Source organism: Homarus americanus, unplaced genomic scaffold (genome assembly GCF_018991925.1).
Source record: "Homarus americanus isolate GMGI-L3 unplaced genomic scaffold, GMGI_Hamer_2.0 scaffold34544, whole genome shotgun sequence".
NCBI classification, from domain to species: Eukaryota; Metazoa; Arthropoda; class Malacostraca; order Decapoda; family Nephropidae; genus Homarus; species Homarus americanus.
In genome coordinates, this window is record NW_024733671.1 from 20,507 (window position 1) to 42,068 (window position 21,562).

General features: G+C 44.1%; 1 protein-coding gene across 1 annotated transcript; it reads right to left on the reverse strand.

Annotated features, from left to right (window-relative positions):
* Window positions 1-17,891: 17,891 nt before the first annotated feature.
* Window positions 17,892-20,342, reverse strand: LOC121869858 (neurofilament heavy polypeptide-like). The gene is given in 5 exon segments (XM_042371424.1): window positions 17,892-18,125; window positions 18,453-18,723; window positions 18,979-19,149; window positions 19,344-19,620; window positions 20,237-20,342. Coding segments are annotated over 5 exon segments (1,059 nt in total).
* Window positions 20,343-21,562: the final 1,220 nt, after the last annotated feature.

Consider the following 21,562-nt stretch of genomic DNA (forward strand, 5'->3'; position numbering starts at 1 on the left):
AATAAAAGAAGTAAAACTAGCTACAAACAGCGTTTTAGCGGAAAACAAGCGTTTCCGTGATAAAAGTAAAACTTATTAAAATACAATCTTTTGAGCAGAAACTGATGTTTCTAGTAAAAGAAGTAAAACTAAATAGAAACAGCGATTTGAGCAGAAAAAAACTTTTTCCGTGAATGACTCCTGCTGTCCGAGGCCGACCTCCATCTAGAAGACAGTGGCGAGGGTCACTCATCCGAGCCCTTCAGGAGCACGACCTCCTGCCTGATATTGTTGTCACCCCTGCTGTTGGTTCGTCTCCTTCTCCCTGGCTGGATTTTCAACCTGAAGTGATTGCCCTCGGTGGACCGCTCCCGAAATCCCAGGTGAACCCTGTTATTCTCTGCAAATACCACCTCTCCAGGATCGCCCACTGGTCCCCAGGTAGGGTCGTCCTCTACACTGATGGTTCTGTTGACCCCGCTACACGTAGGGACGGGGCTGGTGTCTACATCTCCCGTCCTGATCCCCCTGAGCCTATCAAACTGTCTCTCAGAGTTTCTGATGGGGCATCCTCCACTCAGGCTGAGGAAGAAGCAGATGGTGTCTGCCCCTTGCTTGTCTGCTGCGATTCCAGGTCTGCTCTCGACGGGATCGCATTTGGATCAGGGGTAAATAAGGACCTCATCCTCCGAATACGAGGGTTAACAGCCACACTTCAGGATGCAGGCCGTCCTGTGACATTCCTATGGATACCCAGTCATGTCGGTATCTTGGGGAATGAGGCAGCAGATGGCCTTGCCAAGACTGGCTGCAGCAAGGCCACACCTGACTACGTTGTTCCTCGAACACTTTTACAGCTTAGGACCCAAATTCGCCGCAAACAGAGAGAAGCTCGGGAAGCAGCCATCCCCCTGGACTCCCCGCCCACCTGGTACGATGTCCTCCGTAAACTTCCTGACTTCTCGTACGTCTATGGGAAAGGGTTGCGGAAAGGGGACGTGATTGCTGCCCGTATCATCATTGGGTATGACTTTGCTTGGGAGATTGGTATCCCCGCATCCCCTGAGCAACGCTCTTGTGCATTATGCAGAAGACCCGACAGCAGCACCCTTATCCACTACCTCCTAAGATGTCCCCACACACAACGCTTCCGTGACGCCTGCTGGAACCACCACTCCACGACCCCCTGACGGAGACACGATGATCCTCCCCATACTGGCCAGATATTTTGTAAATAATATTGATTATGTGTTAAAGGAATATCCTTCCTTCCTTAGGCTTTAGAAAGCCCCTTTATAATATTTATACTGTATATACTTGTCACACTTGCCAGATGCTTCTGGTGTCATTGTACAGGGGTACCTAGTGACAGCACTAGGATCCCGCTTCCTCTATCAAGGAATAAACAATTGAAATTGAAATTGAAATTGAAATTTTCCATGAGAGAAGTAACACTTACTAAAACACACTGTATTGAGTAAAAACTAAGTATTTCCAGTGCAAGAAGTAAAACTAACTATAAACAGCGTTTTAGCAGAAAACAAGCGTTTCCGTGATAAAAGTAAAACTTACTAAAATACACTGTTTTTGAGCAGAAACTAATGTTTCCAGTAAAAGAAGTAAAACTAAGTAAAAGCAGTGTGTTTGAACAGAAAACAATCGTTTTCCATGAACAGACATGAATGAACTAACATACACTGTTTTGAGCAGAAAACAAGCGTTTTCGTGAAAAAAATATAATTAACTAAAATCAGATTCAGATTTGCCCCCGAGGGGGCTAGTTTATTGGGCACCCCCGTACATCCTGTGCAAGGTGAAGCGCAGAAGCGTTTACAGCGCCCAACAGGGAAGTATGAAAAGTTCATACTTGCCTTTATGACTCGTACATTAAGGGCGTAAAAGCCTGAAGGGTCATAGGTTTTGTCAAGTTACATAAAGTGAGAGAATGATGAGAGTGTGGGGGGAAAGTTCCCGGTACATTTTATCTGTTTATGGCAAAGAGTGGCAGGTCCCTAATAATGTCAAATGCCAGGCCTGTGACTAGGAGGAGGGATATCTGGTCTGGGAGGGAAGAGGTGTTGGTAACGGCTGGGATTAACTAAAATGCACTGTTTTGTGCAGAAAACAAGCGTATTCTGTGAAAAGAAGTAAAATTCACGAATTCCACTGTTTTCATTCAAAATTTAGTGTTTTCACTAGAAGAAGTAAAACTAACTAAAATCAGCATTTTTAGAAAAAAAAAAAAAAGAGTTTTCCGTGGGAGAAGTAAAACTTACTAAGATACACTGTTTTTGAGCAGAAACGGATGTTTCCAGTAAGAGAAGTCAAACTAACTAGAAGCAGCGTTTTGTGCTGAAAATAAGCGTTTTCCCTTGAAGAAGTTACACTTTCTAAAACACACTGTTTTGGAGCATAAACAGAGATTTCTTGTAGGAGAAGTAAAACTAACTAAAAGCAGTGTGTTTGAGCAGAAAACAAGCGTTTTCCGTGAAAAGACGTCAGTGAACTAAAATACACTGTTTTGAGCAGAAAACAAACGTTTTCGTGAAAAAAATTTAATGAACGAAAATGCACGGCTTCGTGCAAAAAATAAGGGTATTCCGTGAAAAGAAGTAAAACTAACGAATTCCACTGTTTTCATTCAAAATTGTGTGTTTTCACTAGAAAATGTAAAACTAACTAAAAACAGCCTTTTTAGGAGAAAAAAATCGTTTTCCGTGAGAGAAGTAAAACTTACTAAAATACACTGTTTTCAGTAAAAACTGAGTGTTTCCAGTGCAAGAAGTAAAACTAACTATAAACAGCGTTTTAGCTTAAAACAAGCGATTCCGTGATAAAAGTAAAACCTACTGAAATACACTGTTTTTGAGCAGAAACAGATGTTTCCAGTAAAAGAAGCAAAACTAACTAGAAGCAGCGTTTTGAGCAGAAAATAAGCGTTTTCCGTGAAAAGACGTCAGTGAACTAAATTACACTTTTTTTTTGCAGAAAACAAGCGTTTTCGTGAAAAAAATAAAATGAACTAAAATGCACTTTTTGGTGCAGAAATTAACGTATTCCGCGAAGAGAAGTTTTATTAACGACTTCCAATGTTTTCATTACAAATTGAGTGTTTTCACTAGAGGAAGTAAAACTAACTACAAAAAAACATTTTTAGGAGAAAAAAAAAGCGTTTTCCATAGAAGTAAAACTTACTAAAATACACTGTTTTTTTTATCATAAACTGAGATTTCCAGTAAAAGAAGTAAAACTAACTAAAAGCAGTGTGTTTGAGCAGTAAACAAGCGTTTTCCGTGAAAAAGACATGAATGAACTAAAATACACTGTTTTGAGCAGAAAACAAGCGTTTTTCGTGAAAAAAATAAAATGAACTAAAATGCACTGTTTTGTGCAGAAAACAAGCGTATTCTGTGAAAAGAAGTAAAACTAACGAATTCCACTGTTTTCATTCAAAATTTAGTGTTTTCACCAGAAGAAGTATAACTAACTATAAACAAAATTTTTAGAAGAAAAAAAGAGTTTTCCGTGAGAGAAGTAAAACTAACTAAAATACACTGTTTTTGAGCAGAAACCGATGTTTCCAGTAAGAGAAGTAAAACTAACTAGAAGCAGCGTTTAGAGCAGAAAATAAGCGTTTTCCGTAGAAGTAAAACTTACTAAAATGCACTGTTTTAATAATAATAATAACAAAACAAGCAATAATAATAATAATAATAATAATAATAATAATAATAATAATAATAATAATAATAATACACCTTCTTTCATTTGCAATTGAACAATTGACCACTTGCCTTTAACAATCAAGATTTTGGAATGACAAATTTCTATTTGCTTTCAACTATTTTCCGAATCCATTCAACAATCAATTATTTTGATTTGACAATTTACAAAACCTTTCAACAGCCACATATCTCCGATTGCTTTCAACAGTCAACCAAACTTTTCAACAATGCTACTGAAACAATCATCATTGAAAAGAATTTATTCAACAATCTTTAAAATCAGTAACAGCCATGAATATTTAATTTTTGAGTATACTTACACAAACATCAACAACACAATGAATTCTGGTATAAACATATGAAATTATGTAATGTCTTTAGTCTTTAGTATGTAGTAGCTACATAAAACATACGATTGCTTAAAAAGAAACAAAGAAAAAAGGGCCTTATACTAATAGCTAAATACATTGGTGTCATGATACTTCCACGAAGCAATTCACAGTAAAGGCCTCGTACACCTTGGTGGGTTGTTTCTGCCTGGCTGTAAGGTAGGGATGGAGGTAGGTGAGGATGGGAGGGGTAGTGGGATTGGGGAGAGGAGTGTCATATCAGCATCCCGTTGACTTGCCTTCCTCCTCTGCCTCACGAATAGTAACCTGTCAGGTAAAAAAGAACCCATGAGTGTATAGAAGGTTTTTGTTGTGAATTGTTTCAAGTGGAACAAACGGTAAGGCCGTAGGTTATACTCTATTACTGTAGACCTACTGTATATCAATTGAAGATGTCTCGGCGCTCAATACATTGAACCAAGTAGGTGTTGACATGGTTATAGTTCTGCGATACAACATGTTCCGAGACACTAGGCAGTGCAAATTCCACGCCAACTTGCAAAATGTTCTCCCTCAGTGCATTGAGAGTCACTCCTTCTTGCCTGGCGTGGGCCGCGTTGCACCGTGGAGCTTCACGGTGGAGGTACTGCTTCAGGTATGATTTAAACACAGAGAAACAGTTTTCTATGGGGTTCAAGCAAGGAGAGTATGGAGGGAGAAATTTAAAATTCAGCTCGGGATAGACTGCTGCTATACCGTTGTGAATTGGAGCGTTGTCTAGAACAAGTATGGATCTTGCGTCTCCGATTATTGCTGCAAGTGATGCGATGAAGTCACTGAATACTTCCTTCGTCACTGAACCATAGTGAATTTCGTGATAGAGTATTCCACAGTGTTCAGCTATCGCAGCAATCACTGTCGTGTTTCTGCCACGCTGTCCACCAACGGCGCGATGCACACGCTCCCCGCGTCTTGCCCTGCCGTACGTCCTCTTGGTCCACAGATTGAACCCTGGAAATGAAACATCACTGTATGTAGTCATACTGTAATGTAATTAAATATTAACACAAGGAACGTTGTACGATGCATCAAACTGAGATCCATATTTAGTACTCACTCGTTACATACAGTTTACTTAAGTAATTATGTAGTACATACTACAGATAGTTGATAAGTGGTTACATAATTACATACCTGTCTCATCAATGTATACTAGTTGCTGCTGTAGACCCGTCGCCAGTATCCACGTAGCGTACGCGTGTCTCGCCTCCTTTACTGAGGGAGAATTTCTTTCTGCTGGGGAGTCACGGGACATTTTCAGTGATATCAGCTCCCCCTCCAAATAACGCGAAAGCGTTACCTCACTGAAATGTGGTTTTGTAGGAAATACATCCATGACCTCCTTCTTTATCTCTCTCAAGTTCATCATAGGGTTTGCTTCAAGCAGCATCACTATTAGATCCAGAGTTTCATTGTCTATGATCTTGTGTCTGCCTCCTGCGTGAGCCGCTTCAACCCTGTTTTCGCGTTGGTATACTCGCACAATGGAGTATGCCGTGGTGCGCTGAACTCCAAGGGCTGCTGCAACTACGAGGAAATCTTGTTCGGCTCAGTAGGCCTCGATAATGCGCTCGCGATCTGTAGCACTTGTTATTCGGTGCCTCCGTGGCATGCTGGAGGGGCTCGGCCACGAACTGTATACGGGAGAAGCTGCACACTCGTAATGAAAATACTGAGTGTGTAGCACACCATCTCGACTCGGTGATTCGTTACTTGCTTCAAAAGTTCGAATTAGATCAACTAGTCTTTCGATTTACGAAAAACACCAAAACATGAAATTTTGCATAGTTATGATGTTTTAAAGATTGTTACTTAGTTTTGTAAAATGTTGAAAGTATTAGTGAATTGTCAATGAAGAATGAGACGATTGTTGAAAGCAAGTAAACATTGTCACGTGTTGAACGACTGTTGAAAAGTTTTGGATGATTGTTGAAAGGAAAGTAAAGATTGTTATTAATCAAGTGTAAGAATGTTGATTCCATTCGAAGATGTTGAAACCAAAAGTAACATTGTTCAATTGCAATTGAAAAAAGGTGTAATAATAATAATAATAATAATAACAATGTTGAGTGCAGCTCAACATTCACCCACCATCGCCACCTTTAATATCACAACAGCTGCTCCTCCTCGTAACAATAAAACCTCCAGCGATACTTAAAAATATTCAGTTTCTTTTGTTCTTAAAGTTGGCAAAATTTTTATTTCGTTCCCTAAAATATATCCAAGTTTGCTTTTATCTGAGGGAGTTGTTAATGAATGGTAAACCCAGTTAGCATTTTAGGTGGACCTTCAGACATATTTCTTAATTATTTCCTTATGAGGCACCACCTATCTGAACTACCTGAGGAAATTTGATTTTCACCTTCCAAACACCACGGCTAAGGATCTGGCTCGACTCCATCTTCTTTTTCTAATTACTAAAGAGGTTTTGGTTTTACCTCTCAGCCCCCCTCCCCCTTCCTCTCACTGACGTAATGCCACACTTTCACCAGTTGAGTTTCTCTTCACACTCAACGTGGTGAAAATTCCCCTGTTTTCTATTTTTTTTCCTTATATCTTCCTCAGGCTCAAACAAAAACAAATATCAATTCCCTTAACAAGTACTAAACAAATATCAATTCCCTTAACAAGTACTAAACAAATATCAATTCCCTTAACAAGTACTAAACAAATAAACTTATCAAACCAAACACACATTTATTATTTTATGTTATTTAATCTAGACTGCTTTAAGTTTAGTTTTTGTGGGGTAATTACAGAATAAAAGGAAACCAGTGAAGAGGCTGTAGGGTTTCGTGATATTATGTTGTCTAGCACTCAGGATGGATGGAAACTCTAAGGTGGCGGTTTTCTTATATAATATAAGTTATATGGTAGACAGTATGGTGCTGGAGGTGCCGTGTGGTGAGGAGCTGCTCAGTAGACACATTGGGTGAGTAGCGTGTTGAAGGAGGTAGATGTGCAGGAGCTTCGTTAGAGAAGATGTTGCCTGTTGCTGGCCTCAAGGTTGAATGAGAGCTGGACAGCGAGGAGCTTGCTTGGAGGAGGTGTTGCGTGTTCAGGAACGTAGAGTAGAATGAGAGAGCTGGTTCGTGAGGACGCTCAGAGAAGGACAGCTGGTGGGTCGCCATGCTCGCCGGCGGGAGCGAGGACCGCCAGGCAGGCGGAGGAGAAGCGAGGGCTGCCAGGCAGCGGCGGAGGAGGAGGTGTTGCGTGTTCAGGAACCGAGGCCAGAATGAATCTCAATGGAGAGACAGAGCTTATATACACAGCCGCCAGAAGTAAACCGTGGGAAGTCACCGGTTACTTGACTCCGTTGCTAGGGAAGACGTGGCTGGTTGCTAGGATACTGTGGCATTTGGTGACGCCCCCCCCCTGGGCCGCTCGTTTGGTTGCTAGGGAAGACGTAGCAGGTGGCTGGTTGCTAGGATACTGTGGCATTGGAATGCAGCTACGCAGTTGTAGGGGAGACGTCCACTACAAGGTACTTATTTCCGCACCATAATCTTACCTTCTCATAATGGTCCATTTTTCATCTCGTCTAGGTTTGAAAGTTAGCATATGGTGATATTAAACTCAGGTGTCTATTGTATGAAACGATGCTTAATATTCACAGTAAAGTTCCCAAACACCCCACCCCCCACAAAAAAAACATTACCACTATTTTACTTCATTATTTTTTTTTCCTAGTCTCCGACCCTCCATACACTTCTGGTAATCTACGAAATAATGCAAAAAGAAAAATATATATATATGTAACGAGTGTGTATCGGTCTCCGTACGGCTGAACGATTCTATACCAATCATCCTTTCCCTGTCAGTTCAGTGTACTAGTTTCCAATAGGTAGGAGCGGGTGTGGCTGACAGAACCTGTACCCTCCCCCCCCCCCTTTTCACTCTGTATATACAATTCAAATCAAGGAAAAATAATTGAGTCTTTTCAGTGAATTTAAAACCATTATGTTCCTTTGTTTTAATTAATTTCACATATAATTTCAGTTAATTTTGTGATGATCAAAAGTTTGGAATATAATTTGACTTTCAGGGAAATTAAATCTTAAAATAATGACTCTATTCTCAATCCAGTGATATAATTTATCTGTGGGCATAAAGGTTCACTTTCTATCTGTCTCCCTCTCCATACACTGCTACACATATACTAATTATTACTCCCTTAACACAATTATACATCTTTCTGAACAACTGAATAATCACGAATCATCTGTAATCATCTGTAAGCCCACCGGTCCCTTGGCACATCCATAGAATCAAAAGAAGAATCGTGTTAATGTGTGGACAGCCAGAGCTTCCTGCCTTGCCTATAGCGTGATGGAGAGGACGATGGAACTCACCGACCGAATGATGGCGGAACATTTTACTAGATTATGTTGGTGTGTGAAGAGAGAGAGAGAGAGAGAGAGACGCTAGTGGTGTACTTCAACATCAGGCGAGAACGAGAGGGAGCTGGAGTTTTATCGTCAATGTCGGTGACCCATAATCTCCTCTCTCGGATTTTCAGGAGGCTCTTGTCCTTATTTGACGTCTTGAGGACCTTAGCGATAAGAGTGAGGCAAGTGAAGTGGCTGTGATAACCCTGTGTACTAGGGTGTCATACGGAGGCGAATTTTTTTTTTTGGAGTTTGAAAAATCGGCCCATGGTATTAATGATGTAGTTCTATGTGCAGAATCATGTGATATCTTCAGATTTGAATAGTTTTCATTTTTTGCTAGGTAAATTTTAACTTGAAACCTTATGAAAATTCAGTATTCCCACCCTTTTACCAACACCACTTAATTGCTTATTTAAGGTGTCATACGGAGGCGAATTTTTTTTTTTGGAGTTTGAAAAATTACCATGGTATTAATGATGTAGTTCTACAAGAGAATCATGATATCTTCAGATTTCCAATAGTTTTTCATTTCTTTACAGTAAATTTTAACTTGAAACCCATGAAAATTCATATTCCCACCTTTTTACCAACACCACTTAATTGTTTATTAAAGTAAAGTAAATGTATTAATTTATTAGGATGAAAATGATCCAGAATAGTGAAACGTTCTATCTTGGATACATTTATTAAATTCTATATTCTTTAGAAAAACAAAATCATCAAATACAAAAACTGGTTTTACTACTACGACCTGGTGTTGTTGCACCACCATAGAGAATATGTCTTTCTTTGCTTTTTTTTCACTCACCACCTCCCTGCTGACCACCTGAGCTCGATGTAGCCTTCCCTGGCTGTATGACGTGACTGCTGGCCTGCCTTACTATTGTACACAACGCCTATACTCTGGGTAAAAGGAGGCCAGCAGGGACATGGGTTGTCCAGGTGCCTGACTTGAACATTGGTGAGGCTGCAGGAAGAGGGGCCTACTGCCAGCCTGATGTTATCCAGATCTATGAGATTGTGTGAGGGTCTTTGGCACTTAGATTGGACTTTGCAGCCTGACCCTGAAGGAATCGCCACCAACTGATCTGTCATGCCCAGATCCTCTCATGTCCTTGTTACATCCAAGATCTTTTGACGCTAATTCTCTCCCTCCTTTACTGCAGAGCATTGTCTGCAGAACTGCCTGACGAGCATACCAGAAGATCTCCTCACAGTCTGCTCCATTGACCTGAACAACCTTGGCTGACTCTCAGGAGCCTGGCATTGGAAGAGAACATGCCTCGGACTCCTGGAGAACGATGACTCTGATCTTGTGTTGAAACCACCTGGCAAGTAGACACTCATTGACAACGCTGGACAATAAGCCCCAGGTTGTGGGTTGGCTCCCTTTCAGTTTATGCATGACACCCAAACCCCCACAGCAGAACCTGAGAGCCGTTGTGAGCCACCCAGAATGTGAGACTGGACCCATCTGCAAGTGTTTTATCAGGCATGACTCCCAGTTTTGATGGCACTGCAAATCATGCAACCCATAGTACTGGTCAGCACTAGTCGTCACGACAGTATGCAAGCTTCAAATATGAGGGCCAACTGTGATTTTTTTCTAAAGCTCGATTTATTTCTAACTTCCAGTGGCAGATCCAGCATCTGCCAGGAGGGACTGGGACCATCTGTTGTTTGAGAGTCTTGCCATCCAGCTCCTGGATCTCTGGGATGTCTGAGGGTAACCTGTTGGTGTGGAGGCTTCAAACAATCCAGACCAGTTTCTCCCAATCTTCCGCCCCATCCACTGTATGACCCCTCACACCCTGTAATTGCAGTTGGTGCTGTCCTCCAATGGCCTGCAGGGTCTGGTCTACGCTCTCTCTGAGCCAGTTCACAATGTTATCTGCCACTATCTCAGCTGGTTTCTGATGTCATCTTCTCGGAGGAAATGCCACAACATTTCTCCTGGTTCACTGCAGCAGGAGTAGTGTTCTCTTCACCATGGCAGGAACAACTTGGCTAGAATCTCCAATCATGAACATCAATTTTAAGGTCATCCTTTCCCATCAAAGAACAAACAATTGATTCCATTTTGACATCCCCATCAAACCCCCTGATGTTACATTCTGCAGTTTGAGACCAGTGTGTTTGCTGGCCAGAGCTATGCTCGATATCTTCCCACTTTCAATGTTATGCCTGGAAGGTTTGGGATCATTATTTTCTGGGTTAGGGACAAGTCAATACCTCCTGGTCAGCACTCGATCAGCCTATGAAGTCAGAAACTCTGAATCAGCTTGACTCAATCATCTAGCTTTGACCTCACCCTGGCCTTCTCAAGTCTCTTTCTTTTCCTCGGCAACCTTCTCCTCTGTCTCTCTTCAGGGCAGCCTCCTGTCTCTGACCTGAACATTCAATAGAAATCACAGAGCCCCTATACTGCCAGTCTTCAGGCTTGACAAATGCTGTTCGATCACAGGAATCTCTCAGTTCACGCTTGCAAATACAGGAGATGGGCCCTGACGGATAAAGTCACGATCGCATCCAAACTCACAGGACAGAGAGTCACCTGGGCACTTGCAAGTAATTATGTCAAATAACTGGTCCAGTTGTTATAAAGCTGTCCTTAACTGTTATATTTTCTCCCCAAGAGAGATATCTTCACTTTTTCCAACTGGCTAGCAGTCTCTCACTAATCTTTCTTCTGACTTGTTGTGACTGAGGCTTGAACTGAGCGTTAGGCCAGAGTGTACTGTGCCAAGACCAGCTTTGGTCACATCACTACAATGTCTTTGTTTGTGTGTTCTCAATTCTTTTTCACTTGACGCCTGATTAAAAAGACTGCATTCAGACATCTCTCAATGTAGGCAATCTGACTTCAGAGTTTCTTTCCTATGACCCAAGATAATGACTGAGATGGCTGGATTTTGGTTCTCGTCCCGACAATACAGCCATCGCAAATATTATCAAATCTATAAATGTACCAGAATCTAAGAAAATATTATATTAAGAGAAGAATGGAAGTCAGAAAAAGCAATGTTCTTCATTAATTGTAATGCACTACGCAGTTGCACGCATTTTGATAAATCAGCGCTAAATTTGCATTTGTAGCAAAAGGTCAAAAAATATTGAAACTGAAATTCTTTCGTTTATATAATAACAAAATCTACCAAAAAGTGATGTGTCATTAGCTTTAGCTGATTTCCTCCTATGACACAATTCTACTGTGCACGGTCTATAAAAAACATGCGTGTTTGTTTGATTTTGTAAACATTGTTAATGTTACTGAATGTAATAATAATAACACAAACGAAGTTTAATAGAGTTGCAGCCGGTAGGCTGAAAAATATGTACAGACTTACATTTGATTTAGAGCATAATGATATATGCATTGAATACATTTATAGTAATGCAGTACACAAATCAGAGTTGTTTATTATTTTAACACCAGATGTGGATGGTGCTGTTCTTATATCCATCGTGGGCTCTTATGGGTTAGAATTTGTTGTAATGGCGGATCATGAGTTGGGGGCTGAGGTGGCAGGAGGTGGCGATGACGAGGGTGGCTATAGTCCACTGCCAAACCTTTTGTAGGAGGTCACTGAGGATGGCATTTCCAGGGTGGAGAGAGTTGTTGCAGCCAAAGTTATTCTGCATGAGCATGATTCCTGCAATTTTTCGTACCTTCTCTAGCTGACGTTGTTGGGTGGAGTTGAGAAGACCACCAGGCTGGTGATGGCCAATGTTTGGGGAGAATAGTTAGTGTTGTAGAGATGGTCCTCACCAATGGGTGTCCCATGATTCCAAGTTTGTCCTAGCATGAGAGACAATACGAGGCTGCCTTTGACTGTGGCTATTTATATGGCCTTCCAGTTTGTTTGTTGTCTAAGTGGTCACACCCAGTTTGGCATGACTGCACTAGCTGAGATGTGATGGGCACCACTGTACCTGGGCTGGTACTGGAGGTGGCGGTATTGATGCATGACTACGTGTTTTGGTGGGTTGATGGTGACCTTATGTCCTCCGTGGTCCATGCCTGTAGCCTGTCCAGGTGCCTTGTAGCAATGGGAGTAGTCTGCAAAGCATTCACCGAAACCCTACAGGCAGTCATCCACGATTTCCACCTGTGTGAGGAGGTCCTGATAGAGCATCCAGATCAGGATGAGGAAGGCTGTGTCCATCTTGTCCCTGGGAACACCCAGGTGAGGTTGGAATGTGGAGACCAAGCCCTGATACCTCACTGCCTGCGACGTCCACCAAGCAACCAGTGTGAGCCATGAGACCAGGTTGGTGGGCAGCCCCAGGTAATAGCCTGTTGGATAGCTGGTGCAGTGATCAACAAGGTCAAGTTCTGAAGTCCACAAGGGCAACGGCTAGCAAGTGACTTATTGCTTCTGCAAGTTTTAGCAGAAATCCAGAAAGCTCACCAAGCAGGATGTAGGAGGAGGCCCTCATATTGCCACAAATTGTTGTGGATCAATTGACTGATAGATACTGGCAAATGCCCACCAAAACAAAGTCCCTACAAAGTAAACTGGGTATGGGTATAACTGGCTTGAGGTCGTTAGGGGACTGTGGGTGACCTTAGATGGGGGGTGACAAATGGTTTTCCATTCATTAGGGTGCATTTGCTTTGTCTGAGGGATGCACGGTCATTAATTATAGAACAGAGGGGGTGGGTGTCTGACTGCAAACCTTGTTATTTTGATTGGAGGTCAATTGGGTCGGAGCGCGTTTGATTTAAATTTCAGAGTTTGTTTACATTTTACATGGTTGAACACTGGGAGGGGGGGAGGGAAGGTAAGTGTTGGGAGGAGAGTGAGGTCAAGACTGTAAGGTATGACATGGTAGCAAATGGTTACTAATTATCTCAGCTGCCTCCTCACACCATTAGGTAAATGCGATGAGGGCAGAGACTGACGGTTGAGACCACAGAGATCTTTTACCTTGGAGTACCACTGACCGATGCTGACTTCTTTGAGGCCGTGCACTTCTTCCTGCATAGTGTGTTTCTTACAGATTTGATTTCTGATGACCTGTTATAGACTTTGTACAGGCGGTTGTTGGTGGTATGCCTTTGTTGCTGTCACAAGGGTGTAATCCACGGGACATCATCTAATGATCTCAGTGCTTTGGCTGGAAAGAAGTTGGTGGTCGGCTTGGTGATAGTGTCTGTAATTATCCCACTGAGCTGCACATTGTTCACTGTGACTACTTCAGTCCAGGGCTATCGGGTTATCCATTGTCCAAACGTATAGCAGAGCTGGGGGGCTCTGGTAAGTTCTGTGGCAAATCATGGTGGTGAGAAGGTTAGCAGGTGACCAGCAGGACAGGTGGGGCTGGCAATCCCACGGGAGGTGGCTGGGGAAAGTGTAGGTTACTGCCGAGACTGGGGCCATAATGATATCAAGGGTGGTGCATACAGGGAAAGTTCACTATTTGTGTATAGGTGGAGGTGTTAGACAGTCATTGATGTCTAACCTGTCAGTCACTGCATATCATTAGTATAGCATATGTAAACTGACTTTCAGAGCTAGTGTTCATAATTAAGGTAATCAGTAGGCTTATGTTTAAAGGGGGTGTTGAGGCAAACACAAACAATGAGGAGGCAAGCTGGCAAGGGAGGAGTGACCTGAACCTGGTGTACATCTTCAGGTACATTAACACTAGGGGTGACACCACCACCTCTCCTGTCCTTTTTTTTTTTTTTTTTTTTAGGTTAAGGTGGGGAAAGGGGTGGAAGGCATGCTGGGGCTCAAGGCACAGCCAGACATGAGGATGGAGAAGTCACAACATATAGTCGTGGGGAAAGGTTGAAAAGAAGTTAATGAGTTAAACAGAGGGGACGACACCCTTGTTTTCATATTACAGAGTTTGTTGGCTAACTAAGCTAACCTAGGATTTAGAATGAGGTTGCACAATGGTTATTTTAGTAGACAATGACTAGATTGATTTTTACAATTACAAGTTTATTAACATCTTATACTGTATTACGTTATGGACTCACCTGATTTAATTTGTTAAATGAATTTATATCATCTAAGTTTTTAATCTAAGGTGGATCACTGTGGGGACATAGATGGATCACGGGTTGGGTTGTTGTAGTGTGGCAGACCTGGGCCACCAGGCGGGGTCTCCTCCGTTGATGTCTTCCCCGCGTAGGTGGTCTGGGCTGTGAGGGTCGTCCAGGAGCTTGTCCCAAACCTTCTTCCCTAGGCGATGGAACCTAAGTTGAGGGCCTCTTTTTATTTCTTAGGTGGATGGTTTCCACAGTCTCCTGGTAGGCGCTTGGCTACCTCACCTCAAACATTTGTTTTGGAAGCTCTGTAGTTGTTGTAGTCTAGTCTTCCGATTGTGACACGAGTGGTATAGATGGGTACCCAACACAGGCCTCACCAGCGCCTTTGTACAGGTGAACTTGTATCTTCAGGCATCAATTTAAAACGTTTAATGGCTGCAAGCGACTTTGGCTTTATTTAGTCTGTCCTTCACGTGGGGAATGATGCCCGTCCGAGAAATGATGAGGCCGAGCAACCTGCCTTGTTTAGAGTACTCAACCTCTTCGTCGTCGATCATCAATGGGGCCGGCTTGAATTTGGCTTTGAGTATGACCTCAAATTTCGCTTTTGTTTTTTTTTTATTTTCCATTTATTTTCATACTCCGAGATCTCCATTGCCCGAGCAGTGAGTCGCGCCATCCTTGCTGGACCTTCCTGGGCAGGACGATCTGTGTTACATCGTCTGCATACATGACGTACCCGCTGCCAGACGATAGTGGCAGGTCAGCTGTAGAGTGTAAAGGGTTGGGAGAGAAAGAGCCCTGAGGCACTGCTCGATAGTGAGAATTCTTCCAAAAATGTTCTTGCATCTAATTTTGGCTCTGCGGTCCGTAATGAAGTTGCACAGCAGGCGAGCCGATTTTCGGGTAGCCCCAGTTGTATGATCTTATACTGCAGTCCTGCGCCAAACTTTGTCAAACGCCTTGTTGACGTCCTCAGTACTATATTGCACCGTAGGCGGCCAGTCATGGCATTGGCGATCTGCTCGTAGGCCTGAGCTATGGCGGTGGATGTGCCTCGGTACTGGCGAAAGCCGAACTGGCGGGGATTATACGCTCGTCCTTTCTAAGGTGGTGAAATAACTCATAGTTTTCTATGCACAGATTCCGGAACAATTTACCACGCCTCGGTAATCGCCACAATACCTGCACCAACTGACTTCACTGTGACACTGACCTCCTCCACCTTGTTGCATAAAGATGTGACATTGGACAGCAGTAGGGATGGTAGGCTGTACCATAGTCGCGGCATCTTCAGCGAGCATACACTGTGTTTCATGTACTGGCTTGACTTTCCTATGCTGGTGTGATGATAGGATTCGTCTGGGAATGCGGTGACCCTGTCTGCAGCCGCGGTTATGGAAGATACCAGCGCCTTGGAGTGATGGTGTGTGAGGATAGCCAGCACCAGACTTCAGCCGAAACAGGTCGGTGCGACGATACGTGCCACTGGAAACACACATATTCACATGTCTGGCACTTACAGTCACTGACACCTTGAAATGCACCACTGTCTACCCGTAAAAGCACTGAACTACCTTAAGTAACTACAGGTCGACGTGATGACCTTGGCTACTGCTGAGCGCCAGGAGACACGTCCTCACTCAGTGAGGTCACTAAGGTTGTGTGTTGTGAACGGTTGTACTTGTGAATATTTTGTGTACTTGACGGCGTTATGAGTTATATGTGTCTGTTCTTGTGGGTTACTTCCTGCACCAGCGAGAGACACAGATTCGATTCCCTGGAGTGATGGAAGTTTGGGGTAAGTTTTCGCTCCATTTACCTCTGTCTAGTCAGTCATGATTAAGAATGTGGATAGATATCGATTGGCTGATCGTTTCGGCGGATAGTGGTTAGAAAGTTCATTTTGGTGAGTTTGTTGATTTTCTTAAGGTATCTCGTGGCCCGGGTTGGCTCACTAACACGGGATGGGATGTAAGTGTTGTTACGACCGTGTCGTATTTTTCTATTTTTTTTTTATATAACATGCTTCCATGTTCCATATTATTCCTGTAATGCTGTGTTGTATTTACTATTATATAATCTAGTTACCTTAACCCTGTGCTGTTAAGGTTTTAACTGTTATTATTTGTTCAAACCCATTTTGTATTGTAACCAGTATTCTTTGTTCTCTAACGGCCATCTGCATCGTTAAACGACCCACTGGCGGGTCGCGTGGCGGGAGCCGACCTTATATATAGGACCCACCAACTGACGGAGTAGTTCAATCATCCTGTCATACAGTTCACATCCTTTGAGTGACACCGTCACCTGTTACTTATACTAATTTATTTTGGTTGTTCCTGTCGCCACCAATGTGGTATATCTATGTGAGTACTATTTATGTCTGTTTGTGTCCATCAGTATTTGCTTAGTTATTCAAGTAATTCAGTGTTGTTTCACGTTAGTTAATTTCAGTGTTAGTTTTTATGTTTATGCAGTGTTAACGTAATCCAATGCTTTATTATTATTCTTTTGATGTTTCGATGTTTAGTATCATTTGTGTCTTAAAAGTTTCGATGGTGAATCAATTTGTATAGCCTACGATCTCTTTATTGTGTTAATATTTAATTAATTATAAATTCTTAAAGGTTTACTTATTAATTTTATTCCTTTTAATTTACTTTACTTTTTTTGTTTGGTTTCGCCTAGAACCTGGATATTTAAGTAAATTAAGAGACGGCGTAACAGTGTTCAGGCGGCAGTCAACGTTATACAACCTGAGCAATTTGCCAGCGGAGGAGGATTTTACGACAGGCCATTCTTGATTACTTAGTGTAAACATTAATCATTGTCAAGGAGGAACTACGAAGATATTACTACATACGCGATTGTTTATTCGTAAAAACAAACAAATAAAGACCATTTCTATTTACGATATACATCAGTTCTACCATCATATTACTATACCAGTGTACAGTATATCTATCTATAAATATAAAGTGAAATAATACTTAAAGATCACCTGAGGCCTTCAGGACTCACCGGACAAACACTGTTCTTGGCTACATGATGACAGAGAATGATGGCGCCATTGTCTCCCTGCCAGGGTGATACACTGTCCGCAGCTCACAACGTCTTAGAATGTTGGATGAATGTGAGCATGCATGTGTGACGAATGTAAGATATAAATGTATGATGAATGTGGACAGGAGGAACAATAAAGCGCGCGGACTGTCTCTCTCACAGGAGCTGCTGCCAGGGTTAAGTCAAAGAACGTCGACCCTCGTGTTTCATTGTCGTCTGAGTCATCCAACCACTAGGGTCTTCCTTTCAGGGTCCTCCTTCTCAGGGGCCTTCCTTCTCGGGTCTTCCTTCACGGGTCTTCCTTCTCTCAGGGGCCTTCCTTCTCCGGGGTCTTCCTTCACGGGGTCTTCCTTCTCGGGGTCTTCCTTCGGGGGCCTTCCTTCTCGGGATCTTCCTTCACGAGGTCTTCCTTCTCGTGGTCTTTCTTCTCGGGATCTTCCTTCTCAGGGTCTTCCGTCACGGGGTCTTTCTTCTCGGGGTCTTTCTTCTCAGGGTCTTCCTTCACCGGGCTTCCTTCCAGGGTCTCCTTTTCGATTTCTTCCTTCTCAGGGTCATTCTTCTCGGGATCTTCCTTCTCGGGTCTTCCTTCACGGGGTCTTCCTTCACGGGTCTTCCTTCTCCGGATCTTCCTTCTCGGGGTCTTCCTTCTCCGAGGTCTTTCTTCTCGGATCTCTTAAGGTCTTCCTTCTCGGGGTCTTCCTTCTCGGGTCTTCCTTCTCGATTTCTTCCTTCAGGGGTCTTCCTTCTCCGGGGTCTTCCTTCTGGGGTCTTCCTTCTCAGGGTCTTCCTTCTCGGGTCTTCCTTCTCGGGGTCTTCCTTCTCGATTTCTTCCTTCTCGGGGTCTTTCTTCTCAGGGTCTTTCTTCTCAGGGTCTTCCTTCTCCAGGGTCTTCCTTCACGGGGTCTTCCTTTTCGATTTCTTCCTTCTCAGGGTCTTTCTTCTCCGGGTCTTCCTTCTCGGGGTCTTCCTTCTCGATTTCTTCCTTCACGGGGTCTTCCTTCTCGGGTCTTCCTTCAGGGTCTTCCTTACAGGGTCTTCCTTCTCGGGGTCTTCCTTCACAGGATCTTCCTTCACCGGGTCTTCCTTCTCGATTTCTTCCTTCTGGGGTCTTCCTTCACGAGTCTTTCTTCTCAGGGTCTTCCTTCTCGATTTCTTCCTTCTTTTGGAATCTTCCTTCTCAGGGTCTTCCTTCAGGAGGTCTTCCTTTTCGATTTCTTCCTTCACGGGGTCTTCCTTCACGGGGTCTTCCTTCTCGATCTTCCTTCACGGGGTCTTCCTTCTCAGGATCTTCCTTCTCGGTCTTCCTTTTCGATTTCTTCCTTCTCGGGTCTTCCTTCTCAGGGTCTTCCTTCTCAGGGTCTTCCTTCTCAGGATCTTCCTTCTCATTTCCTTCTGAAGTCTTCCTTCTCGGAGTCTTCCTTCACGAGTCTTCCTTCTCAGGGTCTTCCTTCTCAGGGTCTTCCTTTTCGATTTCTTCCTTCTCAGGGTCTTCCTTCTCGAGGTCTTCCTTCTCAGGGTCTTCCTTTTCGATTTCTTCCTTCTCCGGGTCTTCCTTCTCAGGGTCTTCCTTCTCAGGGTCTTCCTTCTCGTTCTTCCTTCACGGGGTCTTCCTTCTGGGGTCTTCCTTCACGGGATCTTCCTTCTCGGGTCTTCCTTCACGGTCTTCCTTCACAGGGTCTTCCTTCTCGATTCTTCCTTCTCGGGGTCTTCCTTCTCGATTTCTTCCTTCACAGGCTTCCTTCTCAGGGTCTTCCTTCACGGGGTCTTCCTTCACGGGGTCTTCCTTCACGGGTCTTCCTTCACAGGATCTTCCTCAGGGTCTTCCTTCTCAGGGGTCTTCCCTTCTCGATTTCTTCCTTCACGAGGGTCTTCCTTCTCAAGTTCTTCCTTCACGAGGGCTTCCTTCTCGGGGTCTTCCTTCACGGGGTCTTCCTTCACGAGTCTTCCTTCACGGGTCTTCCTTCTCAGGATCTTCCTTCTCAGGAGTCTTCCCTTCACGGGGTCTTCCTTCTCGATTTCTTCCTTCACAGGGACTTCCTTCTCAGGGTCTTCCTTCACGGGTCTTCCTTCTCGGGGTCTTCCTTCTCAGGGTCTTCCTTCTTGGGGTCTTCCTTCTCAGGGTCTTCCTTCTCGGGGTCTTCCTTCTCGATTCCTTCCTTCTGGGGTCTTCCTTCTCAGGGTCTTCCTTCACGGGGTCTTCCTTCACGGTCTTCCTTCACGGATTCTTCCTTCTCGGGATCTTCCTTCACGGGGTCTTCCTTCTCGGGGTCTTCCTTCTCGATTTCTTCCTTCTCGAGGAGTCTTCCTTCTCCGGGGTCTTCCTTCACGGGTCTTCCTTCACAGGGTCTTCCTTCTCAGGGTCTTCCTTCACGAGTCTTTCTTCTCAGGTCTTCCTTTTCGTTTCTTCCTTCACAGGGTCTTCCTTCTCAGGTCTTCCTTCACGGGGTCTTCCTTCTCGAGATCTTCCTTCTCGGAGTCTTCTTCCTTCTCAGGGTCTTCCTTCTCGATTCTTCCTTCACGGGGTCTTCCTTCTCAGGATCTTCCTTCTCAGGGTCTTCCTTCTCAGGATCTTCCTTCTCGGGTCTTCCTTCTCGGGTCTTCCTTCTCAGGGTCTTCCTTCTCCGGGTCTTCCTTCTGGACTTCCTTTTCGATTTCTTCCTTCTCGGGGTCTTCTTCCTTCACGGGGTCTTTCTTCTCGAGGGTCTTCCTTCACGGGGTCTTCCTTCTCGGGTCTTCCTTCACGGGGTCTTCCTTTTCGATTTCTTCCTTCTAGGGTCTTCCTTCTCATCTCGAGGTCTTCCTTTTCATTTCTTCCTTCACGAGTTCTTCCTTCTCGGAGTCTTCCTTCTCAGGGTCTTCCTTCTCGGAAGTCTTCCTTCACGAGGGTCTTCCTTTTGATTTCTTCCTTCTCCAGGGTCTTCCTTCTCCAGGATCTTCCTTCTCAAGAGTCTTCCTTCTCAAGGTCTTCCTTCTCAGGATCTTCCTTCTCCGGGTCTTCCTTCACGGGTCCTTTTCGATTTCTTCCTTCTGAGATCTTCCTTCTCGGGTCTTCCTTCACGGGTCTTCCTTTTCGATTTCTTCCTTCTCAGGGTCTTCCTTCTAGGGATCTTCCTTCTCGGAGTCTTCCTTCACGGGGTCTTTCTCGAGTCTTCCTTCACAGGGTCTTCCTTCTCGGGTCTTCCTTCACGGGGTCTTCCTTTTCGAGTTCTTCCTTCTCGAGTCTTCCTTCTCGGGATCTTCCTTCTCCGGGGTCTTCCTTCTCGGGTCTTCCTTCTCAGGATCTTCCTTCTCGGGTCTTCCTTCTCCAGGGTCTTCCTTTTCGTTCTTCCTTCTCAGGATCTTCCTTCTCGAGATCTTCCTTCTCGGGTCTTCCTTCTCGGGGTCTTCCTTCTCAGTCTTTCTCAGTTTCTTCCTTCACGGGTCTTTCTTCTCGGGTCTTCCTTCACGGGGTCTTCCTTCTCGGGTCTTCCTTCTCGGGGTCTTCCTTCTCAGGGTCTTCCTTTTCATTTCTTCCTTCTCGGGGTCTTCCTTCTCCGGGGTCTTTCTTCTCAGGGTCTTCCTTCTCGGGGTCTTCCTTCTCGATTCTTCCTTCTGGGGTCTTCCTTCACGAAGTTCTTCCTTCACGGGATCTTCCTTCTCGAGGGTCTTCCTTCACGGGGTCTTCCTTCTCGATTTCTTCCTTCACGGGGTCTTCCTTCTCGATTTCTTCCTTCCCAGGGGCTTTCTTCTCGGGTCTTCCTTCACGGTCTTCCTTCTGGTCTTCCTTCACAGGTCTTCCTTCACAGGTCTTCCTTCACGGGGTCTTCCTTCACAGGATCTTCCTTCTCGGGTCTTCCTTCACAGGAGTCTTCCTTCTCGATTTCTTCCTTCACGGGGTCTTCTCGGGGTCTTCCTTCACGGGTCTTCCTTCTCAGGAGTCTTCCTTCACGGGGTCTTCCTTCTTGGGGTCTTCCTTCTCGGGGTCTTCCTTTCGGGGTCTTCCTTCTCGATTTCTTCCTTCACGGGTCT